Source organism: Lolium perenne, chromosome 6 (assembly GCF_019359855.2).
Source record: "Lolium perenne isolate Kyuss_39 chromosome 6, Kyuss_2.0, whole genome shotgun sequence".
In the NCBI taxonomy this organism is placed as follows: domain Eukaryota; kingdom Viridiplantae; phylum Streptophyta; class Magnoliopsida; order Poales; family Poaceae; genus Lolium; species Lolium perenne.
In genome coordinates this window covers 232196830-232219393 of record NC_067249.2, presented here as the reverse complement: position 1 = coordinate 232219393, position 22564 = coordinate 232196830, and the positions used below count along the sequence as shown (strand labels likewise).

At 42.0% G+C, this 22564-nt stretch overlaps 2 protein-coding genes across 2 annotated transcripts; both read right to left on the bottom strand.

Moving 5' to 3' along the window:
- Nucleotides 1–205: 205 nt before the first annotated feature.
- Nucleotides 206–3479, bottom strand: LOC127305984 (uncharacterized). Its single transcript, XM_051336580.2, has 10 exons — nucleotides 2922–3479; nucleotides 2741–2806; nucleotides 2082–2153; nucleotides 1885–1947; nucleotides 1727–1810; nucleotides 1511–1651; nucleotides 1376–1410; nucleotides 1250–1305; nucleotides 1080–1174; nucleotides 206–559 (listed from the first exon to the last, which is right to left on the bottom strand). Exons 1-10 carry the CDS (start codon nucleotides 3477–3479, stop codon nucleotides 341–343), a joined length of 1389 nt encoding a protein of 462 aa, XP_051192540.1. The 3' UTR covers nucleotides 206–340.
- Nucleotides 3480–5381: 1902 nt separating this feature from the next.
- Nucleotides 5382–7031, bottom strand: LOC127310000 (putative FBD-associated F-box protein At5g56440). Its single transcript, XM_051340705.1, has 3 exons — nucleotides 6210–7031; nucleotides 6002–6121; nucleotides 5382–5741 (listed from the first exon to the last, which is right to left on the bottom strand). The coding sequence occupies exons 1-3, from the start codon at nucleotides 7029–7031 to the stop codon at nucleotides 5382–5384; spliced, it is 1302 nt and encodes a 433-aa protein (XP_051196665.1).
- Between the last annotated feature and the right edge of the window lie 15533 nt (nucleotides 7032–22564).

Sequence of the window (22564 nt, the reverse complement as noted above, 5' to 3'; positions counted from 1 at the left end):
GGTTCATGTATGTGCGTGCGTGGGACGTGGACCTGATGAAGCGTTGGCCCAATCAGGCAATCATACTCATCACTTATGAGGAGTTGCTGTGTTGATCCTAGACACCTAGTAGTAGATGATAATGAAAATTTGTGGTTTATGCTAAAGGTGCCCCCAAAATATGTCGTTTTCTACTCTAACAAACAAGCAAGCAGCAACACGGGAGTAACATAACATAAAATCTTTGAAAATGTTTGTTAGCTTTGCTCATATACATCAACCAACAGCCAGCATTTCATTTGTAGCTGTAGCCCAATAGTAAGGACATATACACATCAGAGTGTGCACCTCAACATACTACTCACGATTCATACAAAACATTGTAGTGCCCAGGCATGTACAACACGGTGGCTGCAACTGGTGACACGTTCCCAGATTCAGGTGAAAATGTCATCTCAATACCACCATCAGTCATGTCAACTATGCCCATGGTGACGGCAATCCCGATGGCATTGACAAGCGCCACAATGGTAAGGTGGCTAGCTTCGCCAACGTCAGGACGTACTTCATCAGCACATAACTGTTGGCGACAAGGAAAAGTAGTATTAATCATACAGACTGAAAACTGCACAAGTCCTAGCACTGTGAACCAAATTCAATATCTAAGAGATCAACAGGAAAAGTAAATGACACACTAGTTTCCTGTGTTGATTCCAAATAACCATCTAAAGCTATAAACTGCAAGCGCACAAATACATACCAAACTCTAGCAATACAGACAAATATCGACATCTTAGAGACCAAAAGTCAAATTCAGGTGTGGTTCCATCAGAATTTAGAAAACTGTGAAACCAGAGACAGAAGCTCTTGCTCCTTGTTACCACCCTTTTCAGACGTGATTTTCTCACTTCCAATTCGTAACCATGTGATTGTTACCTCTAGTCTAAAGAATTTAGTGCCGGACACACAATATGATGATTATGCATACCCTTGGACACATGTCGCCAATCTTGATTGCTACTGCCAAGTAATGCAAAAGGAAAACTAATCTACTGAACCGTGAATCATGGATAGCCGGTGGGGAGGGCAATTCTTCTAACCTCAAAAATCGAGAAATGGTCGGTCAGAAACCACTTATAATAGCTCTCCTTTGCACAAAGCTCAATCTCGGCAAGTGTCCTAAGAAGGGGCAAAACTGAACACAAAAACTGTTACGGACAAGAAGAAAAGGACATCAAGGCAACACAGTGCAAATGTTAACTGCTCTCACTTTTTGATGTGATACTGTCGGCCAACTCTCTCTCATGCAATTCTTCAGCAGAGAGCCTAAAACAGAAAGGTTTAATCAACAAAAGCTTAGTTTATATGTCATTTTTAAATAGCTTGAAAATATTACCCATCTTCAATTAATGTCATCACAAACTCCGATCCCTGCAAAATACATCCATCAACTTATAGCAGAGCCAATCATCTTAATGAATAGCATATTGCGCAATTTTAAGGTTTAACCAGAAAACACATATGTACGTACAGAAAAGGCGCGCTCAAATTGCGCATCTGTCATCCTATGAAGTCCACGAAGACAACTGTGCATAGCATTCTCAATTCGCTCTCTGAGACGTATAGCTTCATTTGTACGGACATCTTTATCTGGTATTGCTACAGCCTTTTCCTAAATATTCAAGCACTAATTTTAGTGTTAATGCAAAAATTAAAGCATAACGAGAGCAGTTAGACCGAGGATTACCAAGTAGCTGAAAATGAAAGATCGGTAGAAGCAACTCCCATCACCATCTGCCAGTCTGACGAAATGATACTTTTCATGAAGAATCTATGAAGGGAATCTCAGTTAGAAAGGTCGAGTTAACAACATACTATACGAACAACATGCCATACAGCATATACCTCGAACTTTTGCATGAAAGTGGTGTTGTTATTATATTGCTCAGCAAATACCATCAGAGGTATCTACAAAACCAACATGGCAACCAGACAGGGTTGATCTCATGGAACAGGTAAATACACTTGAGAATTCAAAAGTATTTCAGTATAAAGTAAATAAGCAAAGATAGTATTCAATAAGTAGGTGACAGTTTTCGCACCTTGTTTCCTAGTTTGCGCTTGCTGTTGAAGCAATTATCATCATAACCATTCTCAGAAATGTCTTCTGACAGCTAGATCATAATTTGAAGATAAAACACAAGCAATATTAGCTTAAACTTTTGTAGGTCAGAAAATGAAGTTTACAACCATGCTTTAAGTTGCGTCTATAAGCATATTCAACCAAGTTTCCAATGAAGCTCCAGTTATTCCAAAACATTAATGCTCATATCAGTGAAGAATCACAAGAAAGTCAAATTAGCCCTAAATATTCATCTTCTAGAGAAAATCTATGCTATAAGACAACAGGTGGAAATCTATGTCTAGGGACAGACTTATTAGCAAGTGACAATCGTACAGAGTTAACATCAGGTTCAAATATTTCAGGTTATGAAACAAGAGCACGGTAAATCTGTGGAACCTATAAATAAATAACTAATAACAATATCACAAAACTGGATGCCAGAGCATTCGGATTTCATGGCCTCGATTATCCTTTGAATTAGCTAATTTGCACCATTCCAAATTTTGTCATGATTGCACAGAAATGAGCCTAAGCACTATCCCGCTTCTGCATTACATACACCACAAATTTGCACAATTGATAAAAGAAAATGAAATCGGCCATAACATGTAATCAAGAACAAGATTTTGACAATACCTTCAAATTGCAACGACTTGTGAACTGCTTCAAGAATTTCTCTTCGGTGGCCGGGGGGCATATCACCTAATCCAGAGAGGCAAAGAATCCAAGAAACTCTCAGGAAACCAAGAAGCGTTCAAGGAGTCAAAGAACAATACAGCCCGTTGGGAAATCGCAAGCAGAAGTAATGCGGCATCACCTGTTTTTCGTCCGCCTTCCTGCTGACGACTTCGGCCGCCTCAGCGTCGGCGGAGGAGGAGGTGGTGGATGTGGAAAAGTCGCTCCGCTCTGAATCACGCGAGCAAGACGCCTGAGTAAGAACAGCGGCCTTCTCCCCCTTTCGGTCGGCACCTGGGCTACTGCCCTCTCCGGGCTGCTCGTCGACCCGCTCGAGGGGCGGGGCGGGGGAAGGTAGCCGAGAGGAGGCATTGGTACTTTCCTCGGTATCCGCGGCGTCGGCGGAGGACGTACTGTCCCTGGAGCCACGAGAGGAAGATGGGGGAGAAAGAGGGGCGACCTTCTTGCCCTCTCCGTTGACCGCCGAGGCGGCGGAGCCCGAGCCATCGATACCGGGGATTCTTCCCTCCCCGGACAGCTCGACGCCGGAAGGAGGTGGCGGCGAGGCGAACTCGGCCGGGGCGGCGCGCGGCGCCCCAGTGGTGAAGGCGGCATTTGGGCTGGTCTTGGAATCCTTGCTCTGGTGTAGCTGGTTCACATGGACCGGGTCGTCCTGGTCTTTTCCTGGACCTGTCGCCATCGTAGCGCCAGGTGGAAAATTCGCAGGAGCGTCCGGCGAGGACTGCTTGGTAATTCGCAAATCTGAGGAGAACTATTCGTTTGTTAATGGCGAGAAGTATGGGTGGTTATTTATAATGGTTTTGTGGCACAAGCTACCTCTTGTCAAATGTACTCCGTGGTGTATTTACAAATGTATACTCCCTCCGGTCAGAAAAGATTGACGCGAAGCTAACATAACATTAGCGTATAAATAGGTATACTCTGCGTCGATTAAATCAGAATGGAGGTAGTACTCATTTAGAATTCCATGCAAAAAATATACACCCACTTTGCCTCAAGTTTGACTAAATTTAGATGTATCTAGACCCAGTTTAGTATATAGATACATCCATATTTTGACAAATTTGAGATAACTTTTTATGGAGGAGGAAGTACTAATTTAGAATTTCTAATTCTTTCTCACAAGGACAAGAAAAATTTATATATTCCCTCCGTTTCTAAAAATAATTCTTAACTTCATCTAGATACGGATGTATAGCTATATATTCATCCGTATATAAAAAAAATTGTGAAGCTTTTTTAGGAGCGGAGGGAGTATGGCACATTTCTTAATACAAGTCAATGCAAGAATATGGTTTGGAGTTGTGTTTGACGAGCCCTTTTTCGGAAACATAACAAAAGTGTGTATTTACAAGCGTAAAAAAGTATCCAGGAACTGAAGTTTGAGATCCTAATAGCATATCACGTGTTCTTAAAAAACACCAAAATTAATTCAGCTTTGCAAATTGTGGAAAAAAAAGACAAAATGGCATTTTTTTTTCCAATTGATGCAAAGTTTCATTTTGATCCATCCTTCCCATTTTCTTCACAAGGCCACAAAATAAATAAAAAATCAATGAAATTTCGCAGATATTGTTCAACGCCTCTAAGTAAATCAATAACTCAAGTTTATAGAAGGTTCTAAAGATGGCTATAACGGAGACAACCACCAAAAAAACATTCAATAAAGGGCATATTTTTTTTGAGAACCAAACTTTGCATCAAGGCGATAGAAGTATGCACAATCCTTAGAAAGGTTGAGATTGATCCTCATGTTAAGTGCAAATAGGAAGCAAAAATTATTATTGGTATTAAATCAGTTTATGTAACTTTATATGTGCTAACTAGGCTTTTTGGAATATTTTTATTCGAAAGCTAATATTCATCCTAAAATTGAGGTATTTTGGATCTGCATAGCCGCACTCCACCGTGTGATGCGGCCACTTCGAAGTTATTATGAGGCGTGTAAGATTAATTCCAAACTACTGTATCTAAGAGCTAGAAAGATGGATGGGCTCCAGTTCACACTACCGGAAATTACATGGTTGCCGAGTGCCGAGAACTCTCACAAAGCCTCACCCTAAACCGAGTTTCGGGATAAAACAATTGGCAAAGTACAACACTCATCAATATTGATTATTTGCCGAGTATATTTTTGGACAACACCTGACAAACATGTTTTTGCTGAGTATACTTTAGCTAGTGTGGCACTCGGCACTGACGTTGCCAGGTGTATTTAGGCCTGTGCTGAATGTCGGTGACACTCGACAAGTACATCTAGTCCAGTAGTGTCAATTAGTGTATTGGTTTTCAATCACCACATCTTCTCTAATTTCCAATTAGTATTAGACTATTGGATATTGCGTCACCTAGCTAGTGTAATATTTGGGGCCAAATATTACAATCAACAATTAATTAAAGCGAAAAAACTGGCCATAAAATTTTACTACAAAATAAACCATGGACCAATGTCGAATTTACTACAGTGTTCATGTCCGTAAGTGATCAAACTATATCAAAGCTTCCGTGCATTGGAGGTCCTTGGCATGTTTCGTCCGTCAGATTCACTCAGTTAGTGATTCGTGAAGAAAGTCATTTCTCATCAAACTATGCAAAGTTGGTGCACATGGCAGCGAACATTTCTTAGATTACCATGTATGGTGTGACTGAACTTCTCAAAGTTAACTTGAGCTTCGGACGATGCTCTACCACCCATACATATCAAGTCCTTCTGGGTGCTGATTCTCTTATCACTCCAGTTACCAGAATAAAGTATTTGCATTCTTGTTAAAACTTTTGCTCCGGCCATGAGGAATCTTGAAAATTCCATCTCCCCTTTAGTGCCACGATACTCTACAAATACCACACGTTTGAGATGCTTATTTAGGCACATAATTTTGTCAGCTGCCGGTTGCCACTGCCCAAATATGTCTTCATCCTCGCTCGAACTAGAGCTGAAGCACTGTGACAAAGATAAATGATTTATTAACTTACTTAGAATGAGACAATGTACATAATTATAAGTTTTACCGAAAAGCTTAGTATTTTTTTTTTTTTGCGGGGAAGTAATTTTTGAACGGCCAATGTAAGGAACAAGTCCTAGTGCCTAGTTAAAATACATTGAAGCTGAACTCAGTTTATTCAGAAATAGCAGAAACAAAAGATCATACCAAAATCCAAAGAATGCGAACTGAAAAAGTGCAAAGCTAGTTTGATGCTTACCAAAATCCGAAGAACCTGCAAAGCTGGGAATAAGCTTAACATGTCGGAAGCCTTCCTGAGTTCCTCACCATCGCTGAATTTGATGGTGAGATGGAGTGTTGTTACGATGGATATCGAACTCTACATGAATAAATTAAGGAGGGAAAAAAATTAGCAAGACTTTACATTTACAACATATTAGGTGCATTGAAAACAGTGCTATACGTACCTTAGGCATAATCGCAAAGCTGGGCGAATCTAGCGGTGGAAGTACAAGGTCTACCCTAGAAGGCAGGCCAGGTTTTGTGACAATGGCGGGATATAGGCGCCACACGTCGACAAACAAGAAGACGAGTTTTTCAAGATTTGGCGTGTCCCTGAAGGAGATCTCGTCGAGCGGGACCTCCGGCCTGATGTACAAGTGGGTGAGGGTACGGGAGCGTGGGACAAAGCGGCGGAGCTCATAGACGCTGTCAAGGTACAGCTCCCGGAGTGCAGAGCAGGCGGCGATTATGGCGTTCAGCAGCCTCTCGGGGATCACCATGCGGGACAGGCGGAGCTTTTCTAGGTTAGGGAACGCCAGACCCGTAGGAGGGATGATGCCGCGGACACGGCACCATTCGAGGTCCAAGTGTCGGAGCGCGGCGCCGGCGCTCGCCAGCAGGACAAGGGGAAGCGGCGGACGCGCCCCGACGATCGCGAACTTGAGGACGAGGCTGCCATCCATGCGCCTCTGCGATAGGATCTGCACCCAGTCGCCGGTCGAGCAGTCTGCGCGGGTGCCTGCGTGGAAGCAGCGTCGGATAGGCGCCGCTCCGTCGCCGTGGGAGGAGAGGATGGCTGATATTACGCGGCTGTCGTTTAATGGATCGGAGAGCAGACCCTTGTGGCGAGACCTGATGTCGAGGTCGAGGTCCAGCGGTAGGGACGACCATATGTGTCGCCAGCGCCGGGAGAGCACCATGGTGGAGGCGGCGTCCTTGAGCGGAAGGAGGGAGACGATGCTGCCTAGCATGCAATCGGGGAGGAGGCTGATACGGTCGTGCTCCATCGACGACGGCTCGTCAGTCGGGAACTAAGGCTGCTCGACCTACAAAGAAAATCAGGCCCCACGTTCCGCACTCTCGCTTCATGAATCAGGCCTAGCGACTTTATATATCGATCATAGATGATGATGCGAGTACTCTGATCCGGTTCCAAACACCCTTTGCGTTCCGTTGACCGATACGGAGAAGGGTGCCGGCCCCTATTCTCCGCTTTAAGCGGAGATTTCGATTGTCTCCGCATACCGCCGGCAACAAATGAGCTCGGTCCATTAGTGAATTTAAAGATGTGTCTCGTAATTACGTGTGTGTGATTGTCTCAAAAAATAAAGTTACCTGTGTGTGCGAGTCGTCCGTGGATCGATTTCCGTGTGGTTCGTGTTGGAATGCTTCGTTCTATTCTCTCAATCGCTCCCTCGCTGAAAATTTGATTCTAAAAATATTTAAATTTGAAAAATGTTCAAATTTTAAAATGTTTATGTAAAAAATCAAATAAAAATTTCAAATATGAAAATTTTCAAAATTTTAAAATAGATATAAAATGTTTATGTAAAAAATGTTGAAATATGAAAAATGTTCAAATTGAAAAAGTTCAAACTCAATAGGTTCAAATTTGAAAAATGTCCAGACTCAAAAAAATGTTAAAATTTGAAAATTGTTCAAACTCAAAAAATGTTACATCTGAAAAATGTTCAAACTCGAGAAGTCCAAATCTGAAAGAAAAAATCAAGTATAAAAAAAGTTCAAAACCTAACCGAAAAGCCAAAGAAAACCAACAAAATCCAAAAAGGAAAAAAGACGCACAGAAAAACCGAGAAACTGGAAAAGAACCAGAGAAAACCGACTAACTACCGTTTTATAGGCCGGCCCAGAAATACCGATGCCCTATGCGGAGTGCTAGATAGCTCCCGTAATAGGCGGAGAATAGGAATCGCCTACGGAGAAGGGGCAACCACCGTGTGAGTCCCAATCGCCCAACGTTGGAGGCATTGAGCTAAGCTAAGGCCCATTATTCTAGGTATGAACGGTTTTTTTGCGGGGTGAATAATTTTTATTACTCCCTTCAATTCGTAATAAATATCGTTGATTTAGTACTAATTTAGTACAAAGTTTATACTAAGTCTTCCACACTTATTTTGGACGAGAGGAATAATTCTTCTGTTTTTGTAGGTTTCTTTTAGTTTTTGTTGGTTTCTTTGATTTTTCTACTTTATTTGGGGTTTCCACATTTCGAAAATAGAAATTTTGTTTAGATTTTAAAATTATCCAATTTTGAAGTTTGTACAGATTTGATTTTAAAATAGTCTTGAAAATTGTTTTGATTTTGAAAATTGCTCAATTTTGAAAATTGCTCGATTTAAAAAAATTCTGTTATGAAAAATGTTCAGGTTTTGAAAAAACAACATAAATAAAAATAAGAAAAGAAAAAATAACCGTCCATGTTTGCAGCTCTAGTAGGAGCGGCCCGTGATTCCTTTAGGCCTAGTTTGGTGCAAGTGTTTTTGTGTGTTTTGAGAAGTGTTTTGAGGGGTGTTTTGGGTGAAAACACCAACCACCCAAAACACTATCCAAAACACTACAAAACCCTTTTAACCAAAACACTTGTCAAAACACTTGTGTGGAACATTGACTTTACAAACTAGTGTATTCAAGTGTATTCAACACAAATTGATAAAAAGACAACTTTTTAGCAGTTTAAATATGATTGTATCGTAAATAAAAATCTCATCTTTTTAGCATACTAGAAGAACAACTCTCATATCGATAATACAAAACATCAGTACCAGAATTCTACATAGTACAGTAGAAGCGCATGACAAGCCAACAAAGAGCTCAAACTTTCAGTCTATAGGTAGGATATATATATTGCACACTATATCTGCTATTTACATGAGGATCACATGACAAGCCAACAAAGAGCTCAAACTTTGAGTCTACATAGGATAGATGTTTCTATGCATCACCTAATATCAACGTAAAGCATGTCGTTGGACTTCAGATATTATACTGATGCAATGCGCCGTGATAACCTGCATTGTTTTTTCTATGTTTCTCCGCCTAGATAGATCAATTGTTTCTTTCTCGCTCTAAGATCGTTCACCCAGGTCAAAAAGGGCCATTTGTATTTTTCCATAGTTTCTTTTTCACATGCAAACATTTTTTCAAAATCATGAACATTTTTTACTCCGTGATATTTTTGATATGCAAACATTTTTTTTAATTCTTGATCATTTTTTGAATTTTTTAAATCATGATTATTTGAGATTGAACTAAATTTAGAAATTAACTGAAAAAACGAGAGATTGTTTTTTATCAAAGGCAAAAGGAGAGAAGAAGAAATAACAAAACCCTTTTATACATACGTGCAACGTGTATACAGTAAAAAGCGCGGCCGAAATAAATAAGGAAATAATCGAGCAAGGAATGGGCCAAGCCCAATCAGCCGAGCACGCCTCTCCAACCGCAACCGATGAACGGAGGCGGCCACTGGACTACACCTACCGGGTCTATATAAGCAGCCCACCCGTGACCCGTGGCTTGCCCCACAAAACGCTTTTCCTCCGCTGATTCCCCACTCCGCACGCGCGCTCCAAAACCAAAAATCCCGCTCTTCTTCCTCAATTCCCCTCGAGTATGCCGAGATGGCTTCGGGCCTGCGCTCGATTCGTGCTCCTCGTCGTCTTCCATCTCCTCGTGGAGTCCCTCCTTAAGGAATCCACCCACTACTGGCCCTTGGCGCTGGTTATTCACCCCGTTCCACATCTCTTCTGGCTGGAGTTTGCCCTAACTGTGGTGTTGACATCACAAGAGACTGGGTGGAGCGTCTAGCTCACCTCCGGCGACTGGCGGCGAGATTCGCGCGGGTCGCGTGTAGGAAGCGGCGCCCCCCTGGACGCCGACGAGCCGCTACCATTTCCGGTGAGTTTTGCTCTCCGGTCAGGTCATATGCTTGGTTATATCACCTTGGCCATCACTTGTCATATTCCCATAATGAAGTGTGACATTTTAAAGAATTATTTTTGGTCCGCGAGTCAAAATATAATTATTTATACTAAACTTATATAATTGTTTCTAACTCATTTCTTGTCGATTCATGATCACCATATTTTATAATAAAATTTAGATTAGATTTTAGTACATTGTGCCTTATAAATATTTAAACCAAATTATGTCAAATGTGAGAAAATAAGAAAAGACAAACCATATGTGTCCTCAGATGAATATGTGTCACTTGTTAATATAGTGTATATACGTGTGTATATCCTTATATATTTTGGCAGGGATGTCTAAATAGTATGCCATAAGACTATGATGATAGAGTTTTCTAGTTTATAATTAGATCTACTCCAATAGAAATATCTAGAGTGTATTTGTTGTTTAAAAGGACATTGTCACCAAATCATTGGCAAGCTATTGTCATTTATAGGACAAATGTGTCTTACATATAAGATTGCGTTCAATAATCCGTTGATGATATGCATCTTTTTTTACTGAAATAAAGTAAAAATGGTCCTTAGTACAACTTCTAGGGCATTAAATGAAGAGACTCTCCGTCTAAGTGAACCACCCGATATTGCTGAGCTGACGATGGCAACTACTCTGTGTGTACGGCCAACTCGTTGAGACTCCAAGTGCAGAGTGTTGTAGAAAAGGTCTTTTTCCCACAAGGGTCACTCGAGGGTTTATATCGAACTCCCGGGAAATGGGTTTAGAGCTATGTTTTGCTTCTCCTCTTCAAGCAACCTACAAAACAATGTAATTTTCTTGTGTCCCCAACTTTACCGTGTGGTTGTCAAGCACAATGTTTCGTATTGGTAAACTGAAATAACTTGTAAATAAATTAAAGTAAAACAACTAGGCAAGCAAATTAAAATCAATAATAAGAAGGTATTTTTGGGTTTTGGTATGTGTTTCCTAATAGTAAAAGTATTTTTGTATTTTTGAATTTAATTTATATGGAAAATATAAGTGATAACAATGGTGTTGGAAAATTGTTTCTTATGATTAAAATTGGACCTAGGTTAATTGGTTCACTTGTCTACTCTTTCATAAAGGTGTAGTGGACATAAAACAATTCACAAAAAATATAATATTGATGAAACTTTATTATATGTATGATTAGCATTAATATGGGAATTACGTCATATCATGGAGATGATGCAACACACCCCTCTAATACCCCTCTAGAAAGGGAAAACTCCAAGCAATCTAGAATTAAGAATAAGCAGAGCATAGATTTTGGTACTTTGAGTTGATGTTTGAATTACAAATATTCTACCTTGATTAAACAAGATTATCATAGATGTCACCAGATAGTTATAGCACGTGAATTCTATTAATCCCTAGTGAGTAACAAAATATAGGTGTAAGGGTACATTGCCCCTAAGTGTGTTTTTGGTAATTAATGGCAATCCTCTATGGACTAATGTTTTCATTGTGTTTATATGAAGGAATATTCCATAGGTATTTCTTGAAGTCCATATGTTGGATTCAAGTGTGGATGTCATGAATATAATGTTATACCTTTGGGATCATCAATTTGAGGAGAAGAATATGATATGATCAAGAAGAAGAAATGAAGATGAAGTTCTTGTGTGGAACTCAAGTTAGCCATGATCTAGCTTATGTGTTAAGCAATGAATGATCAAGATATTATGATAGAGAATGAAGAGATACAAGGTTGATTAAGACTAGCTAAGAGTGAAGATTAAATTCAAGTTGGTCAACACATGAAGCATAAAAGATTGTACCACTTTCGATCATGTGATCTTGTTGGAGGTAAGCCCTGTCAATTATGCTTCATGAGCTAACCCACTATATATGTTCATTTGTGTTGTCTATGTGGGTTAGGTATCTTGACATTGGCATGCATCAAGAGTATTATCTCATATAGCCCATGATAGAATGGCATCAAGCTTGGATGTCATCAAGGTTGAGAAGGGCAAGTTCAAGATGAGCATATCGAAGATATCATGCTTGAATCTTTCCATCCATTTGGTTATAATTGACATGTGAAGATGTGCCTCAATGGAGCTATCCCATAATGGTGTGTATGGGGGAGCAATTGTGAGTCTTCACGAAGCAACAACGATCAAGTGAGGCATTTCGGCTTGAGTGGAGCTTGAAGTATCATCATCAAGATCAAGAGGGGTGCGCAAGGTAAAGGTATGGCCTTGCTAGGTTTTCCTTTTACCGGTCTCAAGCTGGTATTGGGAGACCGGATTATATGATAGATAGCCGCACTATCAAGAGGGGCTTTCGGTTGAGTAACTTGATTGCATCGTCTTACATAGATCAATCCTTTGCATACTTTGCATCCCTAAATTCTTGTTGCTTTTTGGTGTTTCTCTGTGTGAGAATCTTGAGCTTGTTGTTAGCTTTTCAACAAGCCCAAGTTCATCGAAAACGAAATCCGTATGCATCTTCTATTGCATTTTCGAATTTGGATGTTTTTACTGTTCCTTGACGTTGGGAGGCTTGATGGTGCTGCCGTGGAAGTTGTCAATCTCGTTGAGGAACCCCAAGAGGAAGGTGTGATGATCACAACAACAAGTTTTACCTTAGTAAGAAATCAAGGTTGAATCGACCAGTAGGAGAAAGGCGTGACTTCTGAAGGTGTTGTTAGCTGAATATTGGCAGGGTGCACTACCGGCGTCAACAACAACGTGGAACCTGCACACAACACAACCAAAATAATTTGCCCCAACTTACAGTGAGGTTGTCAATCTCAACGGTTTCGCTGAACACAAAGGATTAAACGTATCGAGTGGAAATAGATTTTTGCAGTAATTAAAGAGAACAGTGCTTGCAGAAAGTAAACAGAACATGATTGCAGTAGATGAATTTATCAGTGTAAAGGAAATGACCGGTGTCGAGGGTACTCCTCGGCAATTCCCTCCGATTGGGGCTTAGGATTGATGGAATCCTGTAGGCTGACACGAGACATCGGTTCACAGACAAGCGGGGAGAGCGATTTACCTAGGTTCGGGGCCCTCGATGAGGTAAAACCCTTACGTCCTGCCTGTCTGATCTTGATTATGAAAATATTGGGTTACAATGGGGTGCCGAAGAGTTCGGCTGAGATCTCGTCGAGAGGCTAAGTGCTGCGGCGACCTAGCTCTAGACTTTTGGTGGCTAAGATTGCTAAGATTGCTAAGATTGATTGTGTCCCTCGACAGCCCCTGTCCTGGCCTTTATATAGGAGGCCAGGTCTCAAGAGGTCTAACCGAGTACGACTAGATATACAGTAGTTCTAGATCTAGACTTTCCTTGTTTGGCTCCTTCCTTGTCTTGTCCGCCAAGGAATCTTCTGCTGCGCCATCCAAGTGGCCCGCCTTGCCATCGAGTACCTTCATGGGCCTCCAGTTAGATCGCACAGGATAGGGCAATGTCGGTTACCCGAAGGGTAATGCCCACGTCAGTATCCCCCGAGTGTCTAGCAAAAAATAGTTTGGGTAGAGACTAAAGCATGCCTCCACCTAATGTTCTTCTCCTTGATTGTTCTTGTCCATCTTGCATCAGCATCATCTTCTTCGGTCGGGTGCGCGTCCAGCGCTCCTGATGGGAGTAGCCCCCGAGTCTAGGTACGGATGCTTGCAATCCGTGCGTAGACTCAAGTTGTACCACTCGAACGTTTTGCTCTGCCGAAATTTTTCTGCAGGTCTTCATAGGTCATCCGATACATTTGCACTAAGGCTTGTATTTTCCGCGCATAAGGGATAATGAGTAACGTGCCCAACTTTTTGCTGGTTAACTGCCGATGGCAAAACAACGTCACCCTAAACAGAATCAAGTCCCCGGGCATGATCCTGGAGTGCAAAAAAGTTCTATCGGGTGCGCGTCCAGCGCTCCCGATGGGAGTAGCCCCCGAGTCTGGACACGGACGCTTGCAACCGGGTGCAGACTGGAGCTGAACATTCCATCCTTTTCTTCAAACGTTTCTTCTCAGGAATATCTTCGAGTCTTCATTTTATCGGGTGCGCGTCCAGCGCTCCCGATGGGAGTAGCCCCCGAGTCTAGGTGCGGATGCTCGCAATCCGTACATAGACTCAAGTTCACCATCCGATACCTTTTACATTCCTTCGAATGCTTCGAGCGTTCCTCACGACGTCACTGATGATGTTATTGACACTTTGATTTTGACTGACAAGACGCGACCCGCTGGGCCCATCCTTCCTCTGCCTGGCCCTGTTTTTAAGTAATATACGCCTTTCTCGTACGGTTACCAAGGCGCCTCCTCGATTTCCGCGATCACCAATGGGAAAAGTTCCCCTTAATGAACTCGCAGCAACGACACGTGCCCACGCAATCCTCAAGTTCTCCCTTACTTAAAACCTCACAGGACAAAATCCTTAGTATTCTCCCATATTTACCATAGCATCTTCCTGTCCTTCTTCTACCTCTCTCTTTTACAACCGCTGTGCCACCACCACCGTTTTCAGATCTTCTCCAGATCTTGCAATGGTGAAGAAGAAGAACCTTGCTGCCGCCGCCAGCTCCACGAGTGGTGGCGCCGCCGCCAAGGCCTCCTCGAATCTTCCGAAGAGGAGCGCTCCAGATGCTCCTCCCCCAACTCCGGCGCCGCCAGCGCCGCCAAGCTCGATAGCCAAACCCGGAGACTGGCTAGCATCCTCCATCACGAAGCGTGATGAGAAGAGGGCCCGAAGCCTCGGGTTAATCTCCTCCGATGAGGGGAATGTGATTCTTCCAGGTGCGATCTCTCGGCCCAATCCTCCTGCTGGTTTTACCGTGATGTTCCTGTCGTTCTTGTATCGGGGTCTCTCGCTTCCTGCTCACGAATTCCTTCATCGTCTTCTGCGGACTTACGAAATCCAACTGTGGCAACTCACCCCTAACTCAATCCTCCACGTTGCTGTGTTCATCACCCTTTGCGAGGCGTTCTTGGGCATCGAGCCTCACTTTGGGTTGTGGAAGAAAAATTTCTTCGTAAAGAGATACAGCAGTAGCAATGGACCCTTTGTCATTGGGGGAGTGGGGGTTTTTTGTTCGTTCTGAAGTCAACTACTTCAGTTTCCCAATGAGAGAATCCGTGCAAGGATGGAGACTGAAATGGTTATGTTAAAGATTCCTTAACAGCCGAGTCTCAGCTTCCTTGCTTTGCCGATGTCCTTGAAGCCAAGCCTAAGCATTCTTGGAAGAACATCCTTTCTCCCGATGAAAGAACAGCAGCCGATGAATTATTTGCCAAATTCCTTCGGATCAAAGAAGCCGATGGACAAACCATGATTGGCACAGAGGTGGCCGTGGTGTTCTTGAAGCGTCGAGTCCAGCCAGTCATGACCAGGGTTCATCCGATGTGGTTGTATTCGGGTCCAAAGGATGAAACCAGGATAAACATTGCTGAACTATCGGAAAAGGAGCTGCTTGACAAAGTTCGTTGCCTCACTCTCTTTAGTCAAGAAGACTCGATCCCATTGATATCTTCTTACTCTCCTCTTAATGCCGATCATCCGCTGACAGAGGTAAACTTTCCTTCTCATATCCTTATTACCCTGTTCCACTTTGTCGACACAACTACTATTGTTCTTATTTGTTCCTTTTTTCGATAGATCCCCATAGCTTCTGATAACTTGCATGATTTACCAAACGACACTTCCGAGGGAAGAGGTTCCTCAGCCCCTGTTGATTTTCATACTACCGAGTACACGAGCTCAAAGAACGAACACGATGATCCGATAGATTCTGAGGCTATCTACACCGATCTTCCTCCCCCAGCCAATGATACTTGCGACACAGCGGGATCAGTGCATGATGACGACGTTGATCGTGATGCCTTTGTTAATGCAGCTATGGAGGAGGCCAGAGCTTCACCCGCGAAGAGATCAACCGGCGGCTTTGCCGATGAAGATGATCTCTTCGACATGTAAGCGCCTTTTTCTTAGGATATGTATTCTGCTTCCATCATTCGCTTTTATTTCTTAACTTTTGCCAATCATCCCCTTTCGTAGTGACAAAGGTTTTATTGAGCCTCCGTCTAAGAAGGCCAAGTCTGGCGCCGTTCTGCCAGATGTCGCGGCTTCTGAAGCTTCGGCTCCTACGGCAGCCCCTGCGGCTCAAGTGTCGACTGCCTCCTCCCTTTCTAGGGGGAAGGATATTCCTTCGACTGCTACCGCCACGACCCTTCCTTCAGGGAAACCTGTAAGTCTTTTTTGATCATAACATAAACCTTCATAAATATGCCTTGATTAATGATTCTTTGTCGAACATCTGTTTTTCCCCTTTCCTTAAGGATCTGTGAGCGCTATATCTTCTTTGGAGGCCTTCGCCTCCCAATTTACTTCCCTGGAGGCAGACAAGGTTCGGCTGCAGAAGGAAGTTAAATCTTCTTCCTCGAAACTGGACGGTGCAGTCAAAATAGCCGCCGCAACTCGCCAAGAAGTCGACTCCCTCAAGGAGGAACTCGGCAAGCTGAAGGAGAAGCTGAAGGAGAAGCTGAAGGAGGAGGAAGCGTCTAGACTGGTTGCCGAAGCTCGGGCAGCCGAAAAAGATGATCTTCTTCGCCAATCTTCGCTGGCTTTGCTTGGTAATTCCTCTTTATGCTTCCTTGTTGACTATTACTTTGCAAATCTAATCCTTTGATAGTAATCTTTCCCATTTCATTCTTTTGCAGAGGCCGCTGACATCCCTGTCGACGCCTTGGATAAAATTCCAAAAAACTCTCCGACAAACAGTGTGTGGATGACTCTTGCCCGCACCAGCTTACACGGGAGCTCCTTGATAAGGGCAAAGGTGCCATGGCGCGGATGCACTCGATGATCTTCCCCAAGATTAGTCAAGACAAGACTCTGGGGCAACTGATCGATGCCTTCGCAGTCGACACCAAGGAGGTTATCGAGGTATTCAAACGTACTTCGCGTACCTATGATGCCCTCCAAGCCTTCCAACTTATGATGGGTCATGGCTTCAAGGCCGATATTGAGGAGATGTCTAGGGAACTGCCGAAAGACCAAGATGGGTAGTTCATTGATTTAAGCATCTTCAAAACGTCAGCTCTTAAGTGTGCACGCCAGCTCCTTGAACTGGTTTCATCGAAGAAAACATCGGCTGGCCCAAGTCTGTCGACCCAGACTCTAGCCCCTTGATTTTTGTAACAAACTTCTCTTTGATTTGATGTGAAACGATGTTCTGTCGCAAAACTTGTGTTTGTAATAAACTTCGTGCTAGCGATGTTGCTAGTACACCCTTGTTATGACATTTTCACTTGCACTCTCCCGATGGGAGTAACTTCTGATGTTGAAGCGAAGCGATCCATCATGCCTTTGACGCTGTTACTTGCAGGTTTTCCCAGTGCCCGCGTTTGTCGATGATTCTTCGGGTGCTCTTTCTGAAGGTGATCGAATCCAGCGTATGAAGGATCGGATCGCGCAGATGGAAAAGGATCTGCGCAGTACTGATACATCTCCAACGTATCTATAATTTCCGATGTTCCATGCTTGTTTTATGACAATACCAACATGTTTTGTTCACACTTTATATCATTTTTATGCGTTTTCCGGAACTAACCTATTGACGAGATGCCGAGAGGCCATTCTTTTTCTGCTGTTTTTGGTTTCAGAAATCCTAGTAACGAAATATTCTCGGAATCGGACGAAATCAACGCCCAAGTTCCTATTTTCACCGGAAGCATCCAGAACACACGAGAACCGCCAGAGAAGGGGGACAGGGCCACCAAACCACACCCCGGCGCGGCCAGGGGGGGGGGCCGCGCCCCCCTATGGTTTGGGCAGCCCGTGGCCCCTCCGACTCCGACTCTTCGCCTATTTAAGCCGTCGTGACCTAAAACTTCGACACCAATTGACGAAACTCCAGAAAGACTCCAGGGGCGCCGCCGCCATCGCGAAACTCCAATTCGGGGGACAGAACTCTGTTTCGGCACCCTGCCGGGACGGGGAATTGCCCCCGGAGCCATCTCCACCGCCGTCTTCACCGCCATCTTCACCGCCATCGCTGCCTCCATGATGAGGAGGGAGTAATCCACCCCCGAGGCTGAGGGCTTCGCTGTAGCTATGTGGTTCATCTCTCTCTCATGTACCTCAATACAATAATCTCATGAGCTGCTTTACATGATTGAGATTCATATGAGTTTTGTATCACAATTCATCTATGTGCTACTCTAGTGATGTTATTAAAGTATTCTATTCCTCCTGCATGGTGTAAAGGTGACTAGTGTGTGCACCATGTGGTTCTTGTCGTAGGCTATGATCATGATCTCTTGTGGATTGTGAAGTTAACTATTACTATGATGGTATTGATGTGATCTATTTGGTTATGTTGATCTATCTTACACTATAAGGTTACTAAAATATGAACATTAATTGTGGAGCTTGTTAACTCCGGCATTGAGGGTTCGTGTAATCCTACGCAATGTGTTCATCATCCAACAAAAGTGTAGAGTATGCATTTATCTATTCTGTTATGTGATCAATGTTGAGAGTGTCCACTAGTGAAAGTGTAATCCCTAGGCCTTGTTCCGAAATACTGCTGCGTTACTACTGCTTGTTTACTGTTTTGCTGTGTTACTACTGCTGCAATACTACCACCATCAACTACACGCCAGCAAGCTATTTTCTGGCACCGTTGCTACTGCTCATATATATTCATACCACCTGTATTTCACTATCTCTTCGCCGAACTAGTGCACCTATTAGGTGTGTTGGGGACACAAGAGACTTCTTGCTTTGTGGTTGCAGGGTTGCATGAGAGGGATATCTTTGACCTCTTCCTCCCTGAGTTCGATAAACCTTGGGTGATCCACTTAAGGGAAAACTTGCTGCTGTTCTACAAACCTCTGCTCTTGGAGGCCCAACACTGTCTACAGGAAAATGAGGGGGAAGTAGACATCAAGCTATTTTCTGGCGCCGTTGCCGGGGACCAGAAAGCTACACCACAGGGATTTCCTCCCTCGTCAACCCCGCGCCAGTCCTGGACAGTATCAAGTATTTTCTGGCGCCGTTGCCGGGGAGGAAAGGTAAAAGGTACTCACACTCCGGATCTCGGCTACCAAGCTATTTTCACCGTCGTAAGTACTCGAAGCTATTTCCTTTAGATCCTGCAATTGCAACTTTTTGTTTCTTGTTTTACACTAGTTAGGCATAATGGAAAACAACAAAAAAATTGGTGAGCTTTTTAATCTTTTTCCTGATTTAGAATTGTTTGATGCAAAAATTAAAAAACCTATGGAACCTTATTTGCATGTTAGTAGCGATGTTATTAGTATGAATGCAATTACTGCTAATGCTATGGAGAAGTCTAAGCTTGGGGAAGCTAGTTTTTGTGATCTTTTTAGCTTCCCATCTTTAGGGGAGAAAATTTATTCTGATAATGCTTTATCTCCCATATGCGATAACTCTAATGATGCTTCTGATATTTTGAATCCACCTGCTGAAAGTATTCCATATAAAATACCTATGAAAATTATTGAACGTGTTATGGACAACCACTATAAAGGGGATGGAACTGTCCATCCTAGAGATCATTTACTGTTTTTGCACGAATTATGCGGGTTATTCAAGTGTGCAGGTATCTCTATGGATGAAGTGAAGAAGAAGCTATTCTCCGTTTATTTGTACAGTAAAGCGGCGCATTGGTATAAATTGTTGGAGAATAGTCATTCTCTTGGTTGGGAGGAAATTGCATCTCTCTTTTATTCTAAATTTTATCCTCCTCATGAAGTGCATATTGATAGGAATTATATTTATAACTTTTATCCTCGTGATGGAGAGAGTATTTCTCAAGCATGGGGGAGATTGAAATCACTAATGCTCAAATGTCCCATTCATGAGCTCCCCCGTAATGTTATTGTTAATAATTTTTATGCGAGGCTTTCAGGACAACACAAGGACTATCTGGACGCGTGTTCGGAGGGATATTTCACAAGCAAGGAGGTTGAAGCTAGGTGGGATCTTCTTGATCGGATTAAGGAGAATGCTGAAGGATGGGAGAACAATGAAGGTAAAGAGTCAGGTATAAATTATGATTATGAATGCATTGAAGCTTTTATGGATACCGATAAATTTCGAAATATGAGTGCTACTTATGGTCTTGACTCTCAAGTTGCTGCAAATCTTTATAAAGCCTTTGCTTCTCATTTTGAATTGCCTAAGAAGAATTTTGATAAGTATCATGAACCTTTTAAAGAGGCTTGCATGAAGAATCAAATTGTTGTTAATTATTGCAATAAGCATGCTCAAACTCCTAAGAATGCTATTTCTTATAAGCATGTTAATTTTTGTGGAATGCATAGACCTTGTGGAATTAATCAAGTCAAAGATGAAAATTGCATCCATCATATTAATGAAAAAACTAGAAAGTGGTTTAGGGCTCTAGATGATCTTGGTAAAAAAGTTTGTGCCATCTATCCTTTTATTTGTGAAGTTTGCCATGAAGTGGGTCATTTTAATTTTCAATGCTCCTCCGATGATAATTTGAACCCAATAAGTGCTGCAAATTTGTATTGTGATGGTGAAATTACTCCTAATCAGCATGATGAACTTACTTTATTTTTGGGGTGTGAAGAACTGTCAAGAAAAATCTCTTTGTTACATATGAGTGATCTTGATATTGATGATGTCCTGCATGGGTGTTTTTCTTATTGCATTGATAATAGCCATACAAATACTTACATACAAAATATTTTAGAAGATGACACCTTGCCAAAATACGATAGGACCGCTGTGTGTTTTCAACTAATTAATGAAAAGGAGGGATCCTCCCAAGTTTCTTCTATTGTTTCTGAAAGTAAATCAGGTTATGCGGACAAGCCAACCTTCAAGCCTCTTCCTCCTAAAGAAGGGAACGAGGAGAAGAAAGAGAAGAAGAAGAAGAAGGGAACGAAGAAGAAGAAGAAGAAGAAGAAGGAGAATAAAAAGAAAGAGGTAACAGCGTATCCCCTCGTGAATGAGATAACGCTAAGTAACCGTAAGTATGTTGCTCCTAATGATTATTGTGATAATGAATCTAAATATGATGATCTTCCTATGCCCTTTACATACATTAGCGATCATGATTTGAATGAGCACACTACTTTTGATATTGCAAATCTCTGGGAAACTAATTCTGAAAATGATGATAATAATTGCCATAGTGTCAGTGCTATCCATGCTTCCTCCCATAATAATATAGAAAGCTGTAAGCTTGGGGAAGAGGTGTTTGAAAATCCATTTGCTACTGATCATTATGTGTTTGATACATCTCCTTCTAATAACAACGATGGTATGGTCATAGATAAACCGACTGTGAAAGATAACTATTCTATTTCTTATGATGACACTGTGCCTCCGATCTTTGATGATTATTATAAAGAATGCTATGATATAGGTTATAACTACCCTTATGAAACTTGTCATAGTCATGATTGGACTACCAAAAACAATTCTTTTAATATGCAACTTGTTTACCATGTTCAAATTCTTGATAATAATCTTGCTCCAATTACTATTAATGAGAATAACTCTTCTTATGCCAAAATTAATGATACTTCTATGCATATGAACCATGATAAGAATGTTTTAAGTGATGGGTATATTGTGGATTTCATCAATGATGCCACTGAAAGTTATTATGAGAGAGGGAAATATGGTTATATGCATCTTAATAATATTAAGTTTCCTCTCTTTATGTCGAGAATCTTGAAGTTACTCGTGTTTTATCCTCTTATGCTTGTCACTTTGTTCTTCATGAATTCATTTGTGTACAAGATTCCTCTTCATAGGAAGCATGTTAGACTTAAATTTGTTTTGAATTTGCCTCTTGAAGCTCTCTTTTGCTTCGAATACTATTTCCTGCGAGTGAATCATTAAAACTGCTGAGCCCATCTTAATGGCTATAAAGAAAGAACTTCTTGGGAGATAACCCATGTGTTATTTTGCTACAGTATTTTGTTTTATATTTGTGTCTTGGAAGTTGTTTAATACTGTAGCAACCTCTCCTTATCTTAGTTTTGTGTTTTGTTGTGCCAAGTAAAGCCTCTAATCGAAGGTTGATACTAGATTTGGATTTCTGCGCAGAAACAGATTTCTATCTGTCACGAATCAGGGCTGTTTTCTCTGTAGAAAAATCATAAAAATATGCCAATTTACGTGCGTGTTCCTCAGATATGTACGCAACTTTCATTAGTTTTGAGTTTTCTGATCTGAGCAACGGAAGTATTTATTAGAAATTCGTCTTTTCGGACTGTTCTGTTTTGACAGATTCTGCCTTTTATTTCGCATTGCTTCTTTCGCTGTGTTGGGTGGATTTCTTTATTCCATTACCTTCCAGTAGCTTTGAGCAATGTCCAGAAGTGTTAAGAATTATTGTGTCACCTCTGAACATGTGAGTTTTTGATTATGTACTAACCCCTCTAATGAAGTTTATGAGAATTTTGGTGTGAAGGAAGTTTTCAAGGGTCAAGAGAGGAGGATGATATACTATGATCAAGAAGAGTGAAAGCTCTAAGCTTGGGGATGCCCCGGTGGTTCACCCCTGCATATATCAAGAAGACTCAAGCATCTAAGCTTGGGGATGCCCAAGGCATCCCCTT

Excerpts from the sequence above, each read along its gene's own strand:
- LOC127305984 (XM_051336580.2), bottom strand. The coding sequence starts at position 3,479 with ATGGCGACAGGTCCAGGAAAAGACCAGGACGACCCGGTCCATGTGAAC. Across the intron at positions 1,811-1,884 it reads CTTTCATGCAAAAGTTCGAG|ATTCTTCATGAAAAGTATCA; the intron begins GTATATGCTGTA and ends TTCCCTTCATAG. Across the intron at positions 1,175-1,249 it reads CGACAGTATCACATCAAAAA|TTTTGCCCCTTCTTAGGACA; the intron begins GTGAGAGCAGTT and ends TTTTGTGTTCAG.
- LOC127310000 (XM_051340705.1), bottom strand. The coding sequence starts at position 7,031 with ATGGAGCACGACCGTATCAGCCTCCTCCCCGATTGCATGCTAGGCAGC. Across the intron at positions 6,122-6,209 it reads GCTTTGCGATTATGCCTAAG|AGTTCGATATCCATCGTAAC; the intron begins GTACGTATAGCA and ends TTATTCATGTAG. Across the intron at positions 5,742-6,001 it reads TGCAGGTTCTTCGGATTTTG|TGCTTCAGCTCTAGTTCGAG; the intron begins GTAAGCATCAAA and ends TCTTTGTCACAG.